The sequence below is a fragment of the Metopolophium dirhodum genome, chromosome 6, assembly GCF_019925205.1.
Source record: "Metopolophium dirhodum isolate CAU chromosome 6, ASM1992520v1, whole genome shotgun sequence".
In the NCBI taxonomy this organism is placed as follows: domain Eukaryota; kingdom Metazoa; phylum Arthropoda; class Insecta; order Hemiptera; family Aphididae; genus Metopolophium; species Metopolophium dirhodum.
In genome coordinates, this window is record NC_083565.1 from 18,853,900 (window position 1) to 18,873,970 (window position 20,071).

General features: G+C 31.3%; 2 protein-coding genes across 2 annotated transcripts; one reads left to right on the plus strand and one right to left on the minus strand.

Moving 5' to 3' along the window:
- Positions 1-7,451: 7,451 nt before the first annotated feature.
- On the plus strand, positions 7,452-8,423 carry LOC132947528 (papain inhibitor-like; the record flags this gene model as incomplete). The annotated part of the gene is made up of 1 exon (XM_061017835.1): positions 7,452-8,423. A coding segment is annotated over one exon (528 nt), but the record flags the coding sequence as incomplete, so codon positions are not given.
- Positions 8,424-12,146: 3,723 nt separating this feature from the next.
- LOC132947466 (uncharacterized) lies at positions 12,147-19,036 on the minus strand. Its single transcript, XM_061017772.1, is given in 3 exon segments — positions 12,147-12,579; positions 12,581-12,770; positions 18,685-19,036. Coding segments are annotated over 3 exon segments (729 nt in total). The 5' UTR covers positions 18,944-19,036; the 3' UTR covers positions 12,147-12,299.
- Between the last annotated feature and the right edge of the window lie 1,035 nt (positions 19,037-20,071).

Sequence of the window (20,071 nt, forward strand, 5' to 3'; positions counted from 1 at the left end):
TAATTAAATTATTTATTTATAGGTATTTCGACAATAACGTACAACATAATGGCCTTTGTTAAACAGTCACCGGATAATTCACCGTTGAATAGGACCGCCCAAAGACGATGTGCAATTCTGAATTTATTAATCTCTTCTTGTGTTCCCGCATTTTTTGAGATTTTCAAACGATGTCAAGAAGGCGGGATCTTTTATACATAGTAAATAATATGCATTTAAAAATATTACCGAAGGTGGGCAATATGCCAATATGCATTAATTATTTAATCTGAGTTAAGTTAATTTTTTTTTCATATTAACTTTAGACTAAGCTAGTCAAATTACTATTATTTGTTAACTATTAACTTCTAACTTAACGATCTTGTATTCACTAAATTTACTGAGTTAATTATTTTCATTAACTGATTGACCTGCCCACCACAGGCACAATTAGACCTCTAAGACGTGGGGTGTTATAATTGTAAATGTCTCCTAGAGCCATAGAGGGCTTTTCCCCCACACCCTCTCACATAAAACGTTTTATAAACATCTATATACATTTTAACACACTTCATTTATTATAATATCATTAGATAAAAACAAAATATCTATGTACGTATAATACTCTTTTTATCAATCTATTAACATTTTACCAATAAAACTTATGCGGGGTCAGTGGGGGCATCTGGGGGGGAGGGGGGGGGGGGGCAAAAGTATAATTTTTCACCCACAGACAGACAACCATAACAGTGGAAAGTATTATATTAATATATTATATTTTTATTATTTTTATTTTTATTGCCAACAATTTATACTAATATAATGTAATTTTGATAATAAATATTAAATAATAACCATGGATCACTTCAAAATTTTATATCTGATTTCCCAATAGTTTTCATAAGAGCCCGGAAAAACAAAATAAAAATTAAGGAAAAACGGGAATTTTTACGCAAAATTGGTTTTTGACAAAATATATTTTGGCTTCTAGTGTAACTCTAAAACAAATGATCGTAAGTACATGGAATTTTCACTGAATGTTTATATTAGCCTTTTCTATGCATGAAAAAAATTTCAAAATATTTTGACTTGTTTTGAAATATTTACGGATATAGGTACTCAGTTTCCAACTTTTTTAAGTTTTTTTCTATGAATGTCAATAAAACATTATTTGTTGGGACAAGATTACTCATAAGTTTGTCTACCTTTATCAACAAAAAAGTATCTACAAGCAAATTAAATTAAATTTTTATGAGCGTTTGAAGTTCATATTTTTACAAGATAGGATATCCACTCGATTTATCATGTAGTAATTTTGTTATTTTGTTGTAATTCAAAAACAAATATCTGTAGATACTTGAAAATTTCACTGAATGTTTATATTTTCATTTTATACACACAATACAATTTTTAAAATATTTTGACTCTTTTTGAGCCGTTTACAGACATTGTCAGTTTTCAAATTTTTTAATTTTTTTTTCTATAAATATCAATAAAATTTTTTTTGTTGGGTAAAAAACGTGAAAATTTTATACAAGGCTCCTGATATATTGTTACAATATTAGTTGAAAAATATTAAAAATACATGTGCATAGTTTTTTTATAAATTTTTTTTTAAATTTTGAATTTTGGCAAAACTTATCAAATTTAAAATTTAATAATTATTTTGTAGTTAAAAATCTATGTAATGTTCAACTTTTATAAAAAATTTTAAATAAGGTTCCATGTAAATAGGTTATATATAAATTACTTTATTCACAATAATATCATCAAATATATACTTATTAATATCATAGGCGTATATATCGTCTTCGTTCAAGATCGTTTTTCTTATACAATGATATTGTATTATTGAATTCAAATTTAACACCATCCATTACAGTGACCAACTTGTAACCTACAGTACAGCAAAGCAATACCCATTTTCCCACCATTTTTATTATTATTTATGTAAAAAAAAAAAGTTGCTTTGTTATAATACAGTGATACAGTTATTAATAAAGAAATTTGATTTACTACTTTTATTGTAGCAATAGTTATATATTAGGGATGGCGGGGGGCAACTCCCTTTACTGATTTGTGAATTTTATTACCACAAACGTTTGCACCCACATGAGTTTCTACCAAGTGCCGCTTATGTAGCGGGGTTACCAGTAACGCCTAACCCATAAGCGTGTTCAGACCTCATCCGCAGGTCATGCACAACAGTGGTATATTCAGGAGAGAAGTTACTGCACCCCCCCCCCCTAACCAAAAAAAAAATTAGACTAAGGTTTGGGAATATGACCCTCAAATTTTGAAATAAGCTTTATCATCTTATAATAATTAAATCAGTTTTACATGTAAAATTACATGTTAATTTACAATGTACCTAAGTTGGATAAAATTTCGCAGGTCATGCCTGTGCATGACAGGCATGACCTGTAGACACGCCTATGAGTACATACCATAGCATATCTATATCTATCATAGGAGCATCTATTTAGAGCTTTTCTATATGACCTATTGGCTATAAAAATAGCTCGTAAGCAAATAGCAATCCATTTGCCCGTCATAATCGTAGCAATCTTATTATGTATCGTAACTAGTAATACTAATCATTCATCAATTATAGGAATGTGTAATCATTTCTAACGAATTAATATAATTACTAAAATAGTTTTGATATTTTTTCAGTAAATATTTCATATTTTAAAAACATAAAGATAAAAATGTATATAGACCTAAAAACCAAGGGATGCTAAATTAGGACTTAGAAGTGATAATTAAGACTCTTTTACACTCCCCTATATACTTGTGCCAATGTTTCCCACCTTTGAAGTTTGAGTATTACTGTATACCTACATATATTTAAAATTTACCTACCTTGCGTACGACGTACCTATATATATTAATACAGGCGCAGGCTATTATAGCCTTTGTTTTAATCAAATGCGATATTATATAGTGACCTATTATAAGCGCACATAGTTGGGACTTAGGCAGTGCTTTACTGATTAATACCTACAAGTTTCAAATAAGCACTACAGGTTTAGATTTTGAATTTTTATTTAAAAATATACTTCAGCACACATTAGAAATACCTAAAATTGCAATTTGCAATTAAGCATGCTTAATATATTTGTACAAAAGATAGGTTTTTACTTTTTACTTTTTTAATATCCCTCCCCCCCACCACACACACAAATAAAAGTTATACATACAATATACGCGACGGCACTAATGAAAAGTGAAGACTGAAAAAAAATAAAAGGTGGACAAGTGGGTGTCGCTCTGCTGTACAGTAGATTACAAGTGGGTCACTGTAATGGATGATGTCATTTTTTAAAGAAAAACGATTCTGAGCGATAAGTCAGTCAACCTATAATATTACTATAATAGGTATATAAGTATACTATTATAGGTATACCTATACTTAATAAGTATAATATTTGATGATATTATTGTGATTAAATTAATTTACATAATATAACCTATTTACGTGGAAAATTGTTTTAAAGTTGCAATCATTAGCTATAAAAGTTGAACATTTTATACATTTTTAACTACAAAATAATTATTAAATATTAAATTTGATAAATCTTGTCAAGATACATACTTTAAATGCTTATTAAAAAAAATTGTAGGTACCTATGTATTTTTAATATTTTTCAACTGCTATTGTACAAATATAACAGGAGCCTTGTATTAATTTTTCACGCTTTTTGACCTAACAAATAAAATTGTATTGATATGTATAGAAAAAAAAACTAAACAAATTGAAATTTGAAATTTAATACTATCCGTCAACAGCTCAAAACGAGTCAGAATATTTTCAAAGTTTTACGGTGTATAGAAAATGAGAATATAAACATAATATAAATCCCAAGTGTCTACGATTATTCGTTTTTTAATTACAACAAAATAAAAAATCGCTACATGAGAAATCCACTGAATATCCAATGTTGTAAACATTTGAAGTTAAAATGCTCGTAAAAATGTAATTTGACTTTGGGCATAAGGGACATTGGGCTCTAATATTGTCTAAAGTTAAATTTCGCCTTGAAATTATTTATTATAATACCTCAATTTCTAACTCTGCTGTAGCCACTCTTCTATAGTGATAAGTACTGATAACTGATTTTTATTTATTAAAATCAAACTTCTTTACTAACTGTTCGATCAAAATGGTCACGTTTTTATTTTTCTACAAACAATTTGTACTCGTAGACTGTAGACCGTAGTCTTTGTATTTTACCAAGGTCAGTAACCTGTTTCAAGGAATATTTCTACAAAAGTTATAAGTTGTAACAAATAGGTAGGTATACGACCATTATATTTATATACAGCAGGCATGTCAAACTCAAAGTATTAAATGGAATTATATAAATAAAAATAAATACAAATTAAATTAACTGTGCCAAATATATTGAATAATTTACTATGCGGGTCGCACATATCAATTTATCGAAAAAAAAAACATTTTATACAAATTTTTCATTTTATTCATTAATTACAATGGGTATTATACTATACTTATTCAATTTATAACAGTTTATCAGAAGATAAGGCAGGAAAGTAACATGATGAATGTTAGTCGTTACTCGTTGTGACAAGAAAGGAAAATCGTATATTTGTTTTTTTCAATTAATTATTGTTCATTAATATTGCCTATTTGTATCCACAAGTCATAAAAAAACGAGCCGTGGGCAACGTGTTTGATATGCCTAATATACAGGGTGATTAACCAAGCATGCTCACACCCCTTTTTTTCATTTAATGATGGTTTTATTCAAATTTTTGGATTTTTGGAATTTTTAATATTGCATACACATGATTAATTTTTTTTGTACTATTATATTATATCAGTGTCCAGTAGGTTGTGGTGATACAAACTTCTATTTTTCAAAAGAGTTATGAGATAATGAGAACATTGAGAAACACACTTTTCGACTGTAAATTATTTGGGTATAATTTTTGTTGATGTACTCAACATTTGAACGAGTAATTTTTCAGTTACCTATTGAAGTCCCACCCCCAATCGATGTAGTTTCCCTTTGTTTTACATTGTGTTTAGAAAATTTTGTAGCAACATTTTGTATTTTTTGTACTTCCCACCCCCCATGCCACCCACCACCACCAAATTAAGCTCAGGATCCGCCACTGGCGAAAAATGGGGGTGAGCAAGATTGGTGAATCAACCTGTATACTGATTGTTTCAAAAGTCTCGTATGTCTACGTATATATAGACTGTATGACAGTCTTAGTTTCTTCGTGGCAAATCTAACGTGAAAATCGACCAAGTGAAAGCACACGGAGTTGTTAACTTCGTGAGCACAATAGTTATTAGTTATGTTGGAAAAACACAAATAAAAGCAAGATTTAATTAATCTCGTCGATTTTTTTTATAACAATCTACCTAGTAACTATATTTTGTTTTTATAAAAAAATGATTTATGCGTTCTCAGTACCTACATAAATGTCGTTCGTATATATATTATTATATATTTTAGAGGGAATGGCATATCAATTTTATATTTTATTGTTATTTGACTTTCAAAATAAACAAAAAAATATTGTAAATTTAAATGATGTTTAAATTGTTTTGAAATAATATTTAGATAAAAAATGTTATTCGCTATCTTTTTTGTAATGGGTGATTTTACTCTAATATTACTTAAAAACATAGAAAAAACGATTCTGCGCAAATGCGTTTTGTCTATGTTGAGCATGGGTCCATGAGAGAAAACAAATAGTGCGCTTACATCCTCTTAAGATATAGGTATGTTTTTGGGTAGGTAAATATATATATATATATATATATAGTGCAGCGGAGAAATATCTAGTACAACATATGCTAAATTTTGTTAGGAATTAATAATTATTTTTTTGGTTTTTATGTTGATTTGCATTTCTATAATTCTATGGAAATGAACAAAACGTTACGAAAATCGGAAAAAAGTTGTGCGCAGCCCAAAAATTGATCTATGTTAAGAGAACGTTACACGGACATTATTGTTGTATCGTAGAGGTAAGTTGTTCGTAAATTACTAATAATTCGCTTTAAAATTAAAATATAATAAAAAGCTTATAGATACCCTAGATAATAATATTAGCTTTAAATTTTATAAGAGGTCAATTCACTCAAATTGTTAGACTAACGGAGCTAAACGTGATCTGCTGAGCGTAAAATTTGCCATGTTACGCACTTGTAAGATGGAGACTACAAATGTCCGTGTAACGTCCACTTAATTACATCGGTAAAATGTTACTCCCGAAATAATGAAATTTGAAGACAAGCTGCAGCAAAGAGATGTAATTGAATATCTACTGACCACTGACCATCTAAGTCTCAATTTTTGAAAACCGGTAAAATTGCGTTATCCTGAACTTATAATGCGGCAAATAAATTTTTGGAACAGAATAAAAAATAACTACATATTTTAAGATTGTAATAAAAAAATCCACGTTTCAATCAAGATTGATTAAATCATGCGATTCGTGCTTTGTCAACATAATTATTATTCTTACGAAGTCAAAAACTTAATTTGTTGCAACTTGGTTAAAATTGTTTAACTTAATTTTAATATTTTTAAACTGTTTCAAAAAATTTGAACGAAAAATGTACCTATCTTGAAAATTTAAAAACTATATAACATACATAAATGAAACATACTATACATAAAAACATTTTTGAAAAAAAATGTTAATCTTAGGCCATTTAATTGGAATTTTCAATATGTATTGGTTATTATTAGTTATTACTGTAAAAAATCCGCATTTAAATGCACCCATATTAATTGTCCACTTAAATTCTAAGGGTGGGGTACGGGACTTTTGGGACATACTATACATAAATAAATACGATGTACTTAACATTTTAACGGTACTATTTGTATTTAATGTATAAAATTCTAAAATATACAGTTAAGATAAAATGTATAATGACCTTGCTGGGTTGATAGGCGGTACCTATCTAAAATAACCTGCAGTGGAAGGACGGCTGTGGCACAAAATTGTAATGATTATAGTCTGTTAACACTCGTTATATCTATACTTTAATATGAACGTACATTTTATACCCTCATATATATATGCTATTAACTAATAAGTACCTAATAAGTAATCGGAAATTATAATATGCGTATAATTATATAATATATTATATTGTTCAGTATACGTGACAATGGTGATCGCCTACACCTATCACTTATGACCTATATAACATATTAATAATTAATGTATATACCTATATATAGAATATATAAATAGTTGATAATACTTAGTCCAGAAATAGACATTTTAAGATTCCAAATTTCACGACATCACAGCGGTATAAAAAGTATATACATAATTTATATTATAATATAATACGAACCATACATATTATATCACAATTATTATAGAATAGTATTTTTTAAATTAAAATTCCCATTAATTTATATAGTATCACAATTTACAATATACAGGTACGCTTTAGTAAGACAATATGAACCGTGTGTTTTTCTCCGTCGGTGGTCTTTATTCTCGTGCTGTCAACCGCCGTACATTACGCGTGCGGAGATTGCTGGGACACAGGTTGTCAACTGGATTCGTGGCTGGTCAAGGGCTGCGATGAGTACGGCATGAAGGAAATAAAGCGCTCACCATGCGACGGTGGCAACGTGTATTCATGCTGTCACCAACACAATTCGGTCGATACCTCGTTGCAATTAAACAAAATCGGAGACCTCACCTATTACGAGTTGGGGTTGACGGCGTGCGGCCAAGTGTACACAAACGAAGACATGGTTGCGGCGATAGCGTTCGGTCATTTCACGACGCCGAATCCCAATTTAGATCCCATGTGCGGAAAACGGGTGAAAATAGTCGATCCGGGTACGTCAAAATCGATCATTGTGACGGTGAGAGACAAATGCGAAGGCTGTAAGATAAATGATATTGATGTGTCTCCGTCTGCGTTTGAAAAATTTAAACCGAAAAATGTTGGCAGATTCAAAGTCGCTTGGGATTTTATTTGATAGATAATTAGTGTATTATACTATCATGTCGTAATTATGGTTTGGACCTCACCAAGTTTATATATATTTTATACCTCACTGGAGGCTTCTTCACTCACACTATTTAAAACATCCATTATGCTTATTGTATCATTATTGTATCATTGTGTATAAATTGTATAATTTTCTAAATCAAAAATAAAAATAATATATACATTTTACAAGTGCGTAGTGTTTTGCAGTACACAATGTATGATATTTACCAGTAGTACTTATATTGTATGTGTAGTATGTACGATGTACCTATAATACTTACCTAATTATTGTTGTATTGTATTGCAGTATGCAATTATTAAATTATAAAATATAAATTATAAATATATTATTATCTATGTATAGTATTATTATATTATAATATTTTGGCGTTTCTTATAATTGTCCTTTGTATTCTTTTTCGTTTAATAAAATTACAACATGTGAATTGCTTAATATTGCATTATATATTATTTATTTTATTTATATTATTATGCTATCTACTAAAAATTGACTGTTGTCATATTATAAATCATACTGTTGTAAAAATTAGACAACATTATCAAATATGTTATTATTAAACTGTGATAGTATTCTTTGCTTTTATAGTCAATATAAAATTAATAAACTACCTATATAATATAAATATACTATATAGTGTATATATTTTGGTATTGCACATTTGAATTACATATAATATTTAATTAATTATTAAAACATTTGTGCATTAACTTCTACGATGTCAACACAATGCGACTACATATTAACCAACTGAAAACCGCTCACAAAGACCCGGTGCTAAAGAGAAAATACCGTAGCTGTCCGGCGTCCGCCGACTGCAAGCTGCAAGTACCTATAGGGTATGGACTGTAGTCTGCAGACTACGCCATACTTATTAGTTATTACGTATTAGTAGTGTATAATTGGTATTCATTAGTTATACGGTCGCTACGGACTACGGTTTAGAACTATGTAGTAATGGGTAGTCGAGCTTTGGACATCACAATATGGGCTACCTGGGAGTATGTTTTTATACAGTATCAGTAGACACCAATGTGGTTGCAGCGACCGAGTTTATACGTCTTGTTAGTTGTTATAATATAATATGAAAGCTGCGTGATCGCCACCGAGCGATACGTTGTAACTACATGTGAAAGCAAAAAAGACAAATACACCTGTCACCTAACTATTATAAGAAAATAGGTAATTTATAATATAGTATCTCCATTCTGATGTGGTATTGGTGGTAGATGTAAATTTAAAACTTATTGCTACGCTTCGAATGTATAGTTTGGGCGACACTGTGCAGTCATAATGGTTAATATGACAATAATATTAATATTACATATAAACCTACATCGAATACATATTTTAGTTGAATGAAAAAAATCGTTTTGTTTTGAACTGTGGGCAAAATCGATTAATATCACCCGTTTTTTTTTTATAATTTTCAATGTCATGCTCACGAGGAGTGAAGAACCTGTAAGTCATACTTATTCAACTCATTGTTTGTTCGTTATCGAATGGTTCAGGTTCAAATTGCATTAATCAATTTAGCATACAGTCACGATTCGTATTAATTTTGTATAAGTATACAGTATACCGTATATATATACATAAAATGCAATATTAATAGTATACCTATCGGTATATGAAAAAAAAATTGAATGTATATTATATATACGTCATGATAGGTATTATAGGTATAAGCTTTTTATCACATTCGGGTACTCAATGAAGTATAAATATTAAAATATATAATATAGGTTATATATAACTGTACAATATTGAGGGGCTTAAATATTTGGTAGCAAGCAGATCCCTACACTCCTATCAAACTAACTGTTATATGTATGTAACTTTTTTGACACAAACATATTTTATTGGCTTTTGGCTATATATAATGTAGTAATAAATGTAGGTTTCTCGTTAGTCGTTATCATAACATTTATAATAGCTATGGTCATAAAAAGAGAAATTAATGAAATAGGTACAATTACAATTTTTAAGTTAGTCTTATTAATCTATAATAATTGTTGTTGAATGTGTTTAAAATAGGGTAGAAAGAATATTTATTGAGGAAAGCTTGAGATAAAAATACCAGAAAAATAATTGTATCACAAAATAAAAGTGTGGGCAAAATGAGATTGTATCATTTTACGTCTCTATCCAGGTTTCCTCTGTATAATTGTATTGATAGAATGATACAATAGGTACAAATAATAAATGTACAAACATTTTATAAGCCCAATAAAATATAACATTAATTGATATTGACATATTGTACGAGTATATTGCAGGGACATTGGGTATTCGCGTGGTATGTTATCTTAAAAAAATTGAATATCGCATAGTTTCCACAAATAATAAATGAATACCTAGGTATAATAAAAAATGTTTTTTTTAAAGGTAATGCATAATAATAAAATATATTTTTTTTATAGGTACTGAATAATAATAAAAAATTATCTATACACAATTATGTAATCTGTAATAAAGTACGATATTGCTTATTTTCTAATTTTTAGAGGGGGCATAAACATCAAATACATTTTTTGATCTCCACCTTTGCAACTTACCACTACATTAGTACACAATACACACATAGTTATTAAATAATGTAATTGTGTTATGAAAATAAAAATTTTACCTCTTAAGGTTGTTTAATACAAAAAAATAAATTATGATTGATATTCAAGATTTTCAAGGAAGAAATTTGGGTTCAAGAGCGTTCAAGAAGTTACATGTGAAATATACAAGCGATACGTACCGGACCCGTATCGGACTCGGACTTCGATACGAGCCGGTACGTAACTATTCCATATTGTTACATATCGAATTTTTCTTCTTGAAAATCTTCATTACTTATATATTTTTTTTATTTATTCTACGATAAATAATTGTTATATCTGAATAAAATATATTATGATATCTTGAATTTATGATTATTTCGTCAAATTATTAAAAAGTAAGAGTGAAAACGGACAAGCATTATAAACAAGAAACGGGAGTACGTAACAATTAGTCGTGTTATAATAGTTAAATTAAGAAAAAGTACAATAATGTTGATGATTAATAAATGTTTATTACATTGCCGCTACCCACACACCGTATAACCTCGCGGGACCGACGAGCGCACACGCGAAAACGTACAATGACGCCCACTCACGCGAGCGCAATCGCCGGACCCGGCCCATCGGCTACGGTTCACCAGCGTTACTAACGAAACCTACAAGCCGGTGCGAAATCGACCTCAACTTACGGATCCATCTTAGAAAGGGGTAAGCTTCCAGGGGCGGGCCCCCTGGGTTAGCATCCGTTCCCACACTGCTCTTTTGTAAGCGTTAAGAGTTGAACATCCTGCGCCGACAAGCCGCGGTTACCGACTTAAAGGGCCTCCAGAAAAACGCCTGGACCTCCGCGTGACGCCACCGGAGCGTCCAGCGACACCACGCCATGCAGTCCAACATCGGTACGCGTCACATGGAGTAACCCGCAAGATGAACGCGATTGCACTTTGACTTTTGAGTTAAGGAATCCACGCCGGCACGCAGGGGGAGGCAGCGATTGTTCTTTCTTCACCTCAAGGGAATTCACTTACCCACGCCTGATACGGTATACCAGGCGTTGACCGCCGTACCGACCGTGGGTCCTCACAGTATACGTTAACAGGAAATTTAAATTAATGATCAATCTTATTCGATATTTTGTTATTATACAACGCGCATGTCATAATAAACAATATACACAAATCGTATGAAGTCAGTTGACTGTATACATCAGGAGTAAAATTTATTATTCTCCATTGAAATTTTCCTAAATTTCAGAATACTATACCCACGTCATTGTTATGAATAGTATGTAGGGACAAACGTAGGTATAGAGTAATTGTAACACTGTACCTTGAACTATAATGGGTCGTGGTTAGTTGTTAGTATAAGTTGTTAAGTCATAGGTACCCATCATTGGTATGATAGATACACCTACCTATTTTGCTAAAACTTTAAATATGCTTATAATTTATATAATAAAAATATGATAATTAAGTTTTAATTTTTTTAAAAGAATCATCTTATGATGAAAATGTTTGTTCAATACTAAGATATATATTTTATAGGAAAAGGAGTTGATTTTTGAAAATAGCATTTTATAAAATGTATGTAGGTATACCTATATTTTTATTTGTACATATTATACTTTTATTTATATTATATGTATTATAAAATGGTGTTAAATAACCTTCCCTGGACATATATGGTCTATATGGGTATATAACTGCACAATAAACAGGTCGGTCACGGTGGCTGCTTAAGGACAAAATACGACGTCGTACTTGGTGGATGGATTGCCGCGACACGTAAACGTGCTGGTCGTGTCGTCGTACGCGTAACTGTAGGCGTTCGGACAGGCCTTCTTGAAGAATTCCGGATAGTTTTTGGGCCACGAGCTGCTCTTACAAGTCGCCGGAGTATTGTGGGCACCTCGGCAGCAGTAAGTGTCCGTGTTGAATCGCTCACAGGCGCTCTTGCACGCCACCACGCCGGAGCCAGTCTTGACGGCCAGCTCGGACGGGCACATGCTGTTCACCGGCCGCTTTACAGTCGTACTTGCCTTTTTTCGTGTACGAGAACTGTCCAGTCGGTAGCATCCTGATCGGCAAGTTGTAGCCGTCCACCAACGACACGTCGTAGAAATCTAATCCATCAGACCCGGTGAATGTCATCTCAGCCAGAGAAGCGGGCGGCACGCCTCCGGCCCCGTTGCACTGGATCTTGTTCCCTGCATCATCAAGTCATAGTGTAATGACATATACGATATAAAATCATCTAAAAATTCGTTGGTCCAAACCGGTGTAAAATTATTCCCCATGGTTTACCGTGATAATGAACCATACAAGTAATATGGTGCAAACATCCCGGTGCGTTTTTTTTCACATCACCGGATTGAGTGTTCGAATTTTTAATATATAAAACTCATATATAGGTATACATAGCCACATAGGTACTCTTGTATTATATATTATTAGATGATAATAATACACGCATGAATAATCTATATAGATGGTAATATGCACAAACACGTTTTTTGACGCACCAATAACTAGGCTTTTTTACGCATATTATAGTACTTTAGTATAGGTACCATAATACTCACTATCCCAGTATCACAAGCTTTGCTTATTGAGGAAATGTTAATATTGTTATTTTTCTTGTAATTAAAATGTATTTACTGTCTTATTCACAAATAAAAATTATTATTATTATTATTATATGTATTGTAATACTTAATAGTATAATGTAATAATATTATTATTAGGAGTAGTACTATAATTAGTAGTAGTAATAGTACTATTAGTACCTTACTACAGCTTTCAGGCCAAACTACATAGCTTCACCCGTGCAGAATTCCCACATTGCCTATCTTGTGGAGATACTATTGACGATGCGGAACACACGTTCTTTAAATGTGGTCGGTGGGCAAGGAAGCTGGCAGATCTGGAAGCCGCGGTTGATTAAGTCCTTTCACTGGAAACGATAATCCCAATCATGCTACACAGCAAGGGAAACTGGGAAGCGGTGGAACGGTACGTTGCTCTAATCCTGGGGAGTAAAGAAGAAGAGGAACGGCTGAGGAGATAGAACGAGAGGTCTAAGGCGGCGGGCGTACACGTCGGTCTGAGAAACGGATGTCAAATTACAGGTGAAAAATAGCTCCAGGTGCAACGCACAGACGTGTAATATTGTTAAAATTAAGATTCTGTGTTGATGTTACTGATGTTTTGATGGTCATTATTTATTGTATACATATACATGTTGAATGATGAATGTTTAGTATAAGGTAAAAATTTATAAAGCTTGATTATAAAAGATGGCGGCTCGGCGGGAAAGCAGAGCATAGGCAGTCCTCCCCCGAGTCCGGCGATAAGATAATAATAAAAAAAAAAAGTACCTTACTACAAACTACAAACATTTTTTTTACATAATATTTTATGATGTTAAGGCAGGTAAAATACGAACATAAGAATAGGTACACTAATACACCAGTCACCAGTGACCTCATCTGTTCAGTGAAATACAATTTTAAAAATGTATATTAAATATGAAACATAAGATGAGTAACCTAAGCTTAACCAATTTATAAAATAGTAATTAACTATTGTTTGTTATTGAAATGTAGGTACATCAAAGGCAATGTCCTTGTATAGTTGAATACTATTACCTATATGTTTTGCAGCTTATATGAACTCATGAACTCAAATACGAAATACCTGTATTTCCCATAAAAAACATTCTTAGAAATAAAAAGAGAAGAAGCACAAACAAATACTGAACAGTACATAATACAATAAGAAATGCAATGTTTTGATTTTTTAATTAAAACGATTCGACAAATTTCGAACATCGACCAATAGACGGTATTAGTTTCTATAAAATTGCATAAATGTCAAAAATATTATTTTGATCACCACTTTCATTGTCAAATAATTGTTGTAAATTATCAATAATGTAAAAATTGTAGGCAAATTTCACTATTGACTTTAATCAATTCTTTAATGTATATGTATAGCCGTATAGGGCTGCTATTTACATAGCTTTACATATAGCACTAGCTATAGGGATAATTATAGGTACTGGTTTCCTATTATAAGTCACGTGCCTTGAACAATGGAAAACAACGTAAACCAAGAAAAATTATTACAGACATTTATATTTTATTTCATGTGTATGATGTTTAAAATAAAATAAAATGTATCAAAATTACCATATAATATTATCTTTTATCCCAAATGACCTTCTAATCATAAATCAATGTTTTTCGGCCATCGTTTATTTGGACCTGTTCATAATGAACATTCCCAAGTATTACTTATTTGATATGACGTCACGACGAGTATATCATTATAGCAAGTCGTATAACAAAACTATTTATTATTTGTTTTAAACTGTGCCTAGTGCCTACGTGGTGCGGTGTTGTATCAATGTAAATATTAGTGTACCTAGGTACTTTGGTTTCGGGTGATTAAGGAAATCTAGTGATATCCGTTAGACGAATGTTAAATATTTAAACAACAAATGGCTTCAAAAAGACTATGTAGATTCACTGAAAGGTTCCAAAATGAATTCCCTTTTATAAAAAAGTAAACCAAATTACGATTTTTAATGAATAGGTCAGTAGAGCGAAAAAGGTTTTATTTTCTCATACATCGATAGGAATACTGGATATTTAGATAATGTACACCTGTACAGCGCACATAAATACACAATAGTGTAGGTAATTGAGATTTGGGATTATCAAAAAAGGTTGAATCTATAAGCCTTAATTTGATAGTTGTAAGAAATATCCCTTAAAAATTAAAACGTTATGACCCGTTTCATAATATCAAAAAAATGACACACATATATCGTGTATCCACGAAAACAGGGTCCACAGAAAAAGTGAAGTTGTCGCAATCGCGAAATATAAGAGTTAAAAAATCGTATGTCTTCGGAATTTATGATCCAAGAGTTGTCTTGGATCGTGCAAACAGAATTCAAAACATGTATAGGGTATACCCTATCAATAATATAAGTACCTAACTGGCTAACTGAGTTATATAGAATGTATACCTGTTTTTGTCGACACACAACCGGAAAACTATTATTTAAGTCAAATACATTGAGGTAGGATTTTTTTTAAGTCAGCATTTTAAATATGAGATAACTTTGTCAATTATTTTAATGTTCTATTAATTATTATTATAGGCAATGTAATATCTTAGCCCACCAAATAAACATAATATAAAATACGTGGTACGAAGTACGTGGAAATAGGTATACCATCACCGGCGTAAATGAACGAAAACAATAGTATCGTTCGAGGTCAGCAGTAATAGCGATGATTAGAGCACGGATATATTTTACGCACTAAAAAATATGGCACGATATTTCAAATTATAATAAACAGTTAAAATCGTAAAAATATGGAACAACAAATTAAAAATAGTTATAAGCAGAAACAATTAATGTACCCGCAATTGATCGTTTATTTGGTTGTCAATTTATTTGATTAACAAAATTATTTAAAATAAATTTAACATACTAATAAAAATATGAGGTGAGTACTTAATTTAAAACAAATCATTTTTTATTTTTGTGAAATGACTTGACAAGATTATGAACAAAAACGTTTACTGTTCCTATCAACAATGATAATATTGACAATATAAGTTTACCGAAAAACGATATTACCTATTAGAATTTTCTACTCACGAAATATTATTTTACACCTTTTTTAGATTATCAACAGTATAATAGTATATTGGGTAGCAAGGGCGGGAAGTGAGCTATTTCAGTCCAAGACTGAAATTGCCTTCCCGCACGAGCCACACATACTGTTTTTTGTCACGCCTCTGCGTTCATTGATCGCGTCATCACGGCAAAGGTAATTCAGGCTAGGATCTATGCAACAATCAGACTATTCTACGAAAACAATATTTCATGAAAGAAACGATTTGGTTTTATTTATTTTAAGCGTCATGCATGGAGGTTATAATATGAATATAAGATGTAACCAAAAGCTTATGTTTTGTAAGGACCGTGGTATAGATTTCAGTATAAATGATAATTATTATATTAAAATAAGAATAAAAAAATGTAATCTAGGCAAAGGTAATGCATTATGCGGGGATCTATGCACCAACCAAATTATTATACGAAAACAATTTCATGAAAGAAAAATGTTTACGCATATATGAATATAAGATGTAACCAAAAGTTTATGTTTTATGAGGACCGTAGTATAGATTTAGGTGTCTGTTTGTTCAGAGAATACCCGTGATATCTGAGCTCAGTACTTTTGGGGATTCCCACTTTACCGCCCGCTGGACGGAAAAACATCGATTTCCAACGCTTCAACCGTCATCGAAAACTAAACTTTCGGTGCAGGCGTGACAAAATAGTATATTGTGTGGCAAGGGCGGGAAATGGCCTTCCCGCGCGAGCCACACATACTATTTTTTGTCACGCCCCTGCGTTCATGGAAAAGGTTATGCAGGGATCTATGCAACAATTATAGACTATTCTACAAAAACAATTTCATGGAAGACATTTTATTTTATTTCAAAATTACAATTTTCACTTTGTATATTTTATTATTGTAACTGATAAGATTATTATACAAATTGCGTGAAATAAACTTACTAACGCATCGTTCGACGCACTTATCTAGGAACAGTGCAAATTAAATATGTTTAAATGTTTATGCGTCATGCAAGGAGGTTATACTATACATTTAAGATGTAACCAAAAGTTTATGTTTTGTAAGAACCGTGGTAGGTATACATTTTAGTTTCTGGTTGTGCAGGGGATACGCGCCCGGCGGCCGGCACTTTTGGCGATTTCTTCTTTTCCGCCCGGCACTTTTGGGGATTTCCACTTTACCGCCGGCTGGACGGAAAAAGGACGCTTTCGAACGCTTCAACCGTGGTCGAAAACCAAACTTTTGGTGCAGGCGTGACAAAAAATATATTATGATTTCATTTCAATATGCATTAGGTACTCAATAAATATCAAATTTTATCGAAATATACAAAAATATGCAATTATCATCAAATATGCAAAGATATGAAAAAAATTCTTGTTATTAGTTTAAAAGTTAAAAGTTAAAACTGCTTATTAAAATTCAAGATTACAAATGAAAAACCGGAAATACCTTTCAAAAAAAGTACAAAATATACAATTGTATATGAATTTTGTCTATAAAGATGATGAATGATGATATTCGTTTGAAATTGACATTCAGACATTCTGACGTACCGCATCAGCCATTGGGTACCTAGGTAAATTGTTCTCAATTTTATATCACGAAAAATTACTAGGTACTTATACATATTGAACTGTTTGCCAACAATTTTTTTTTTTTTTTATTATTTTAGGTTTACCGATTTAACTACCTATTTAAGTATATAAAAAACTAGTTATAAGAAAAAATTATTTAGCTCTTGTAAATTAGGTATCTATTTCAGTTAAGAGTATTAATGTATACTATACTAAACTTTAGAGGACCATAGTTAATAACCTAGCGAACCAAAATTGATCATTTGACTGATAAAAATGTACAGAAAAAAAGCTTTACCAGAATCCATCATAAAATAAAGTGGTTACCATTTGAAAAAATAAAGTCAATTTTATTATTTGAGCAATGCGTTTAAAAATTTTGAAAATGTAATAAAAAAATTGGCTATTAAAAATAATGAAATACCTTTTTTTTTGTTTTAACGAAATTCCATATCATCGATCCATAATTGTTAAAAAAAACCCGCGTACAATGACATAAGATACACCATGTATATTTTTTGTATAGTAAAAATTATACAATAATATAAAGTCGTTAATATATAATAATGCAATTATTTTGAAGTTAGTTGTTGAAAAGGGGCCCACTAAGTGTATGTCCTGGGGCCCAATTGATCCTTAATCCGGGCTTGAATCTAGCCTATATATTATAATAAATAATATAACATAAAAAGTGTATATAGTTAGTAGTTACTACTATATAGTATATAACAATTACTATAATGACTAATGAGTAAGACACTAACTGTCTAACTCTATTAAGACATATCTACTGCCGTTTTCCGAATAATACCTATTGTAAAGGTCGAACGTATCCCATTAATCCTATTACAAATCGACCATATAGAATATAGACTTACCGCAATCGCCCGTTTCGCAACTTCCTTGACCACTGCATTTGGTCCTGCCCCAAATCCTGCCGGCCCAATTTGGAGACGTATGGATCGTATAAGACCTGTAGGCGCCCAACGAAAATCCACCGTTTTCGAGATGTTCGTGTCCCGGGTTTCCTTGTATGCCGGGCCATATAGTAAACGGACAGTTGTTTTTTATTGTAATCACGTGTGCCATAGTGATGGCCGCCGTTTGAACATAAAACAATACAAACTTAAAGTCCATCTCGAGAGTTGAGACCGTGGAATTGTGATAGATAGTATATACCTATTATACTGTATGTCTGTATAGGTGACAGAATTTGCGATCTGAAGTACCTACCAATAGCCAATGACGTCGCACCTCAGAACACATCTTGTTTATATACCAACCACCAACCGGAACTATTCAACAATAGTAATTAATTATATCCATATAGGACTTTGGTACACCGTACACGAATCATTGGCACGCCGTCAACGAGTCCAGAATAATTTGTATTTTTCCTTATCCATTTTGGTACACACTTATTATAGATTACAATAACAAATGTATGTGTTTACGACGTTTATGGAAACTCCAATAAAAAATTTAAATGTAAGTATAATTTGTTTTACCATTTAACTAAAACCTGTTGCACAGTGGCGTACGCTGTAGAGTTTTTCAATGAGGGGGGGGGGGGGTTAAAATTAATAATTGCTCAGTTACATACAACTCATAAGATTAAATTTCAGAAATAAAGTACCTAGATGCAAGTGATTTCTTAGTTCTTAAAGATATGAATCATAAAATGTACACAAAAATACATTTTTTAAAAATCTGTTTAGCATAAAATTAATGGGTAATAAAATACAATTTTTGAATTTTATATTTATTTTTACCAGTTAAATATAATTTAGGACTATTAAGTGAAGTATTTGAAAACTGTTGTACAATTTCAACTTCGGTGAATTCTTCTTTTTTATTTATTTTTTTATATTGGCTATAGCTGATCCGTTAGACATACCAAACTGAATATATGTCCTTACTTATTAGTTTTTCACAGTTGAAACTTAATAAATATAAAAATAATAATAATAATACAGGCAATAGCTAAATGGTAATTGGCCCGTTAGCCCCCTCCCCAATTTACGCTAATATTACACGTAATATAATATATTATTAATGATATATATATTATATATACATAAAGATGGCGTATACAATTATAATATTGAAGAAATTCTGCTAGTATACATTAATAATTCCTGTACAGTATGCCTCGCGCCCTCGCTATACTTCACTTATCTGAATTTGTATTTAGTGTTGTCAAACTCGAAACTCAGAGACGATAATTTGTCAGCATTGGGTATTAGATAGCTCCAAGACCGTATT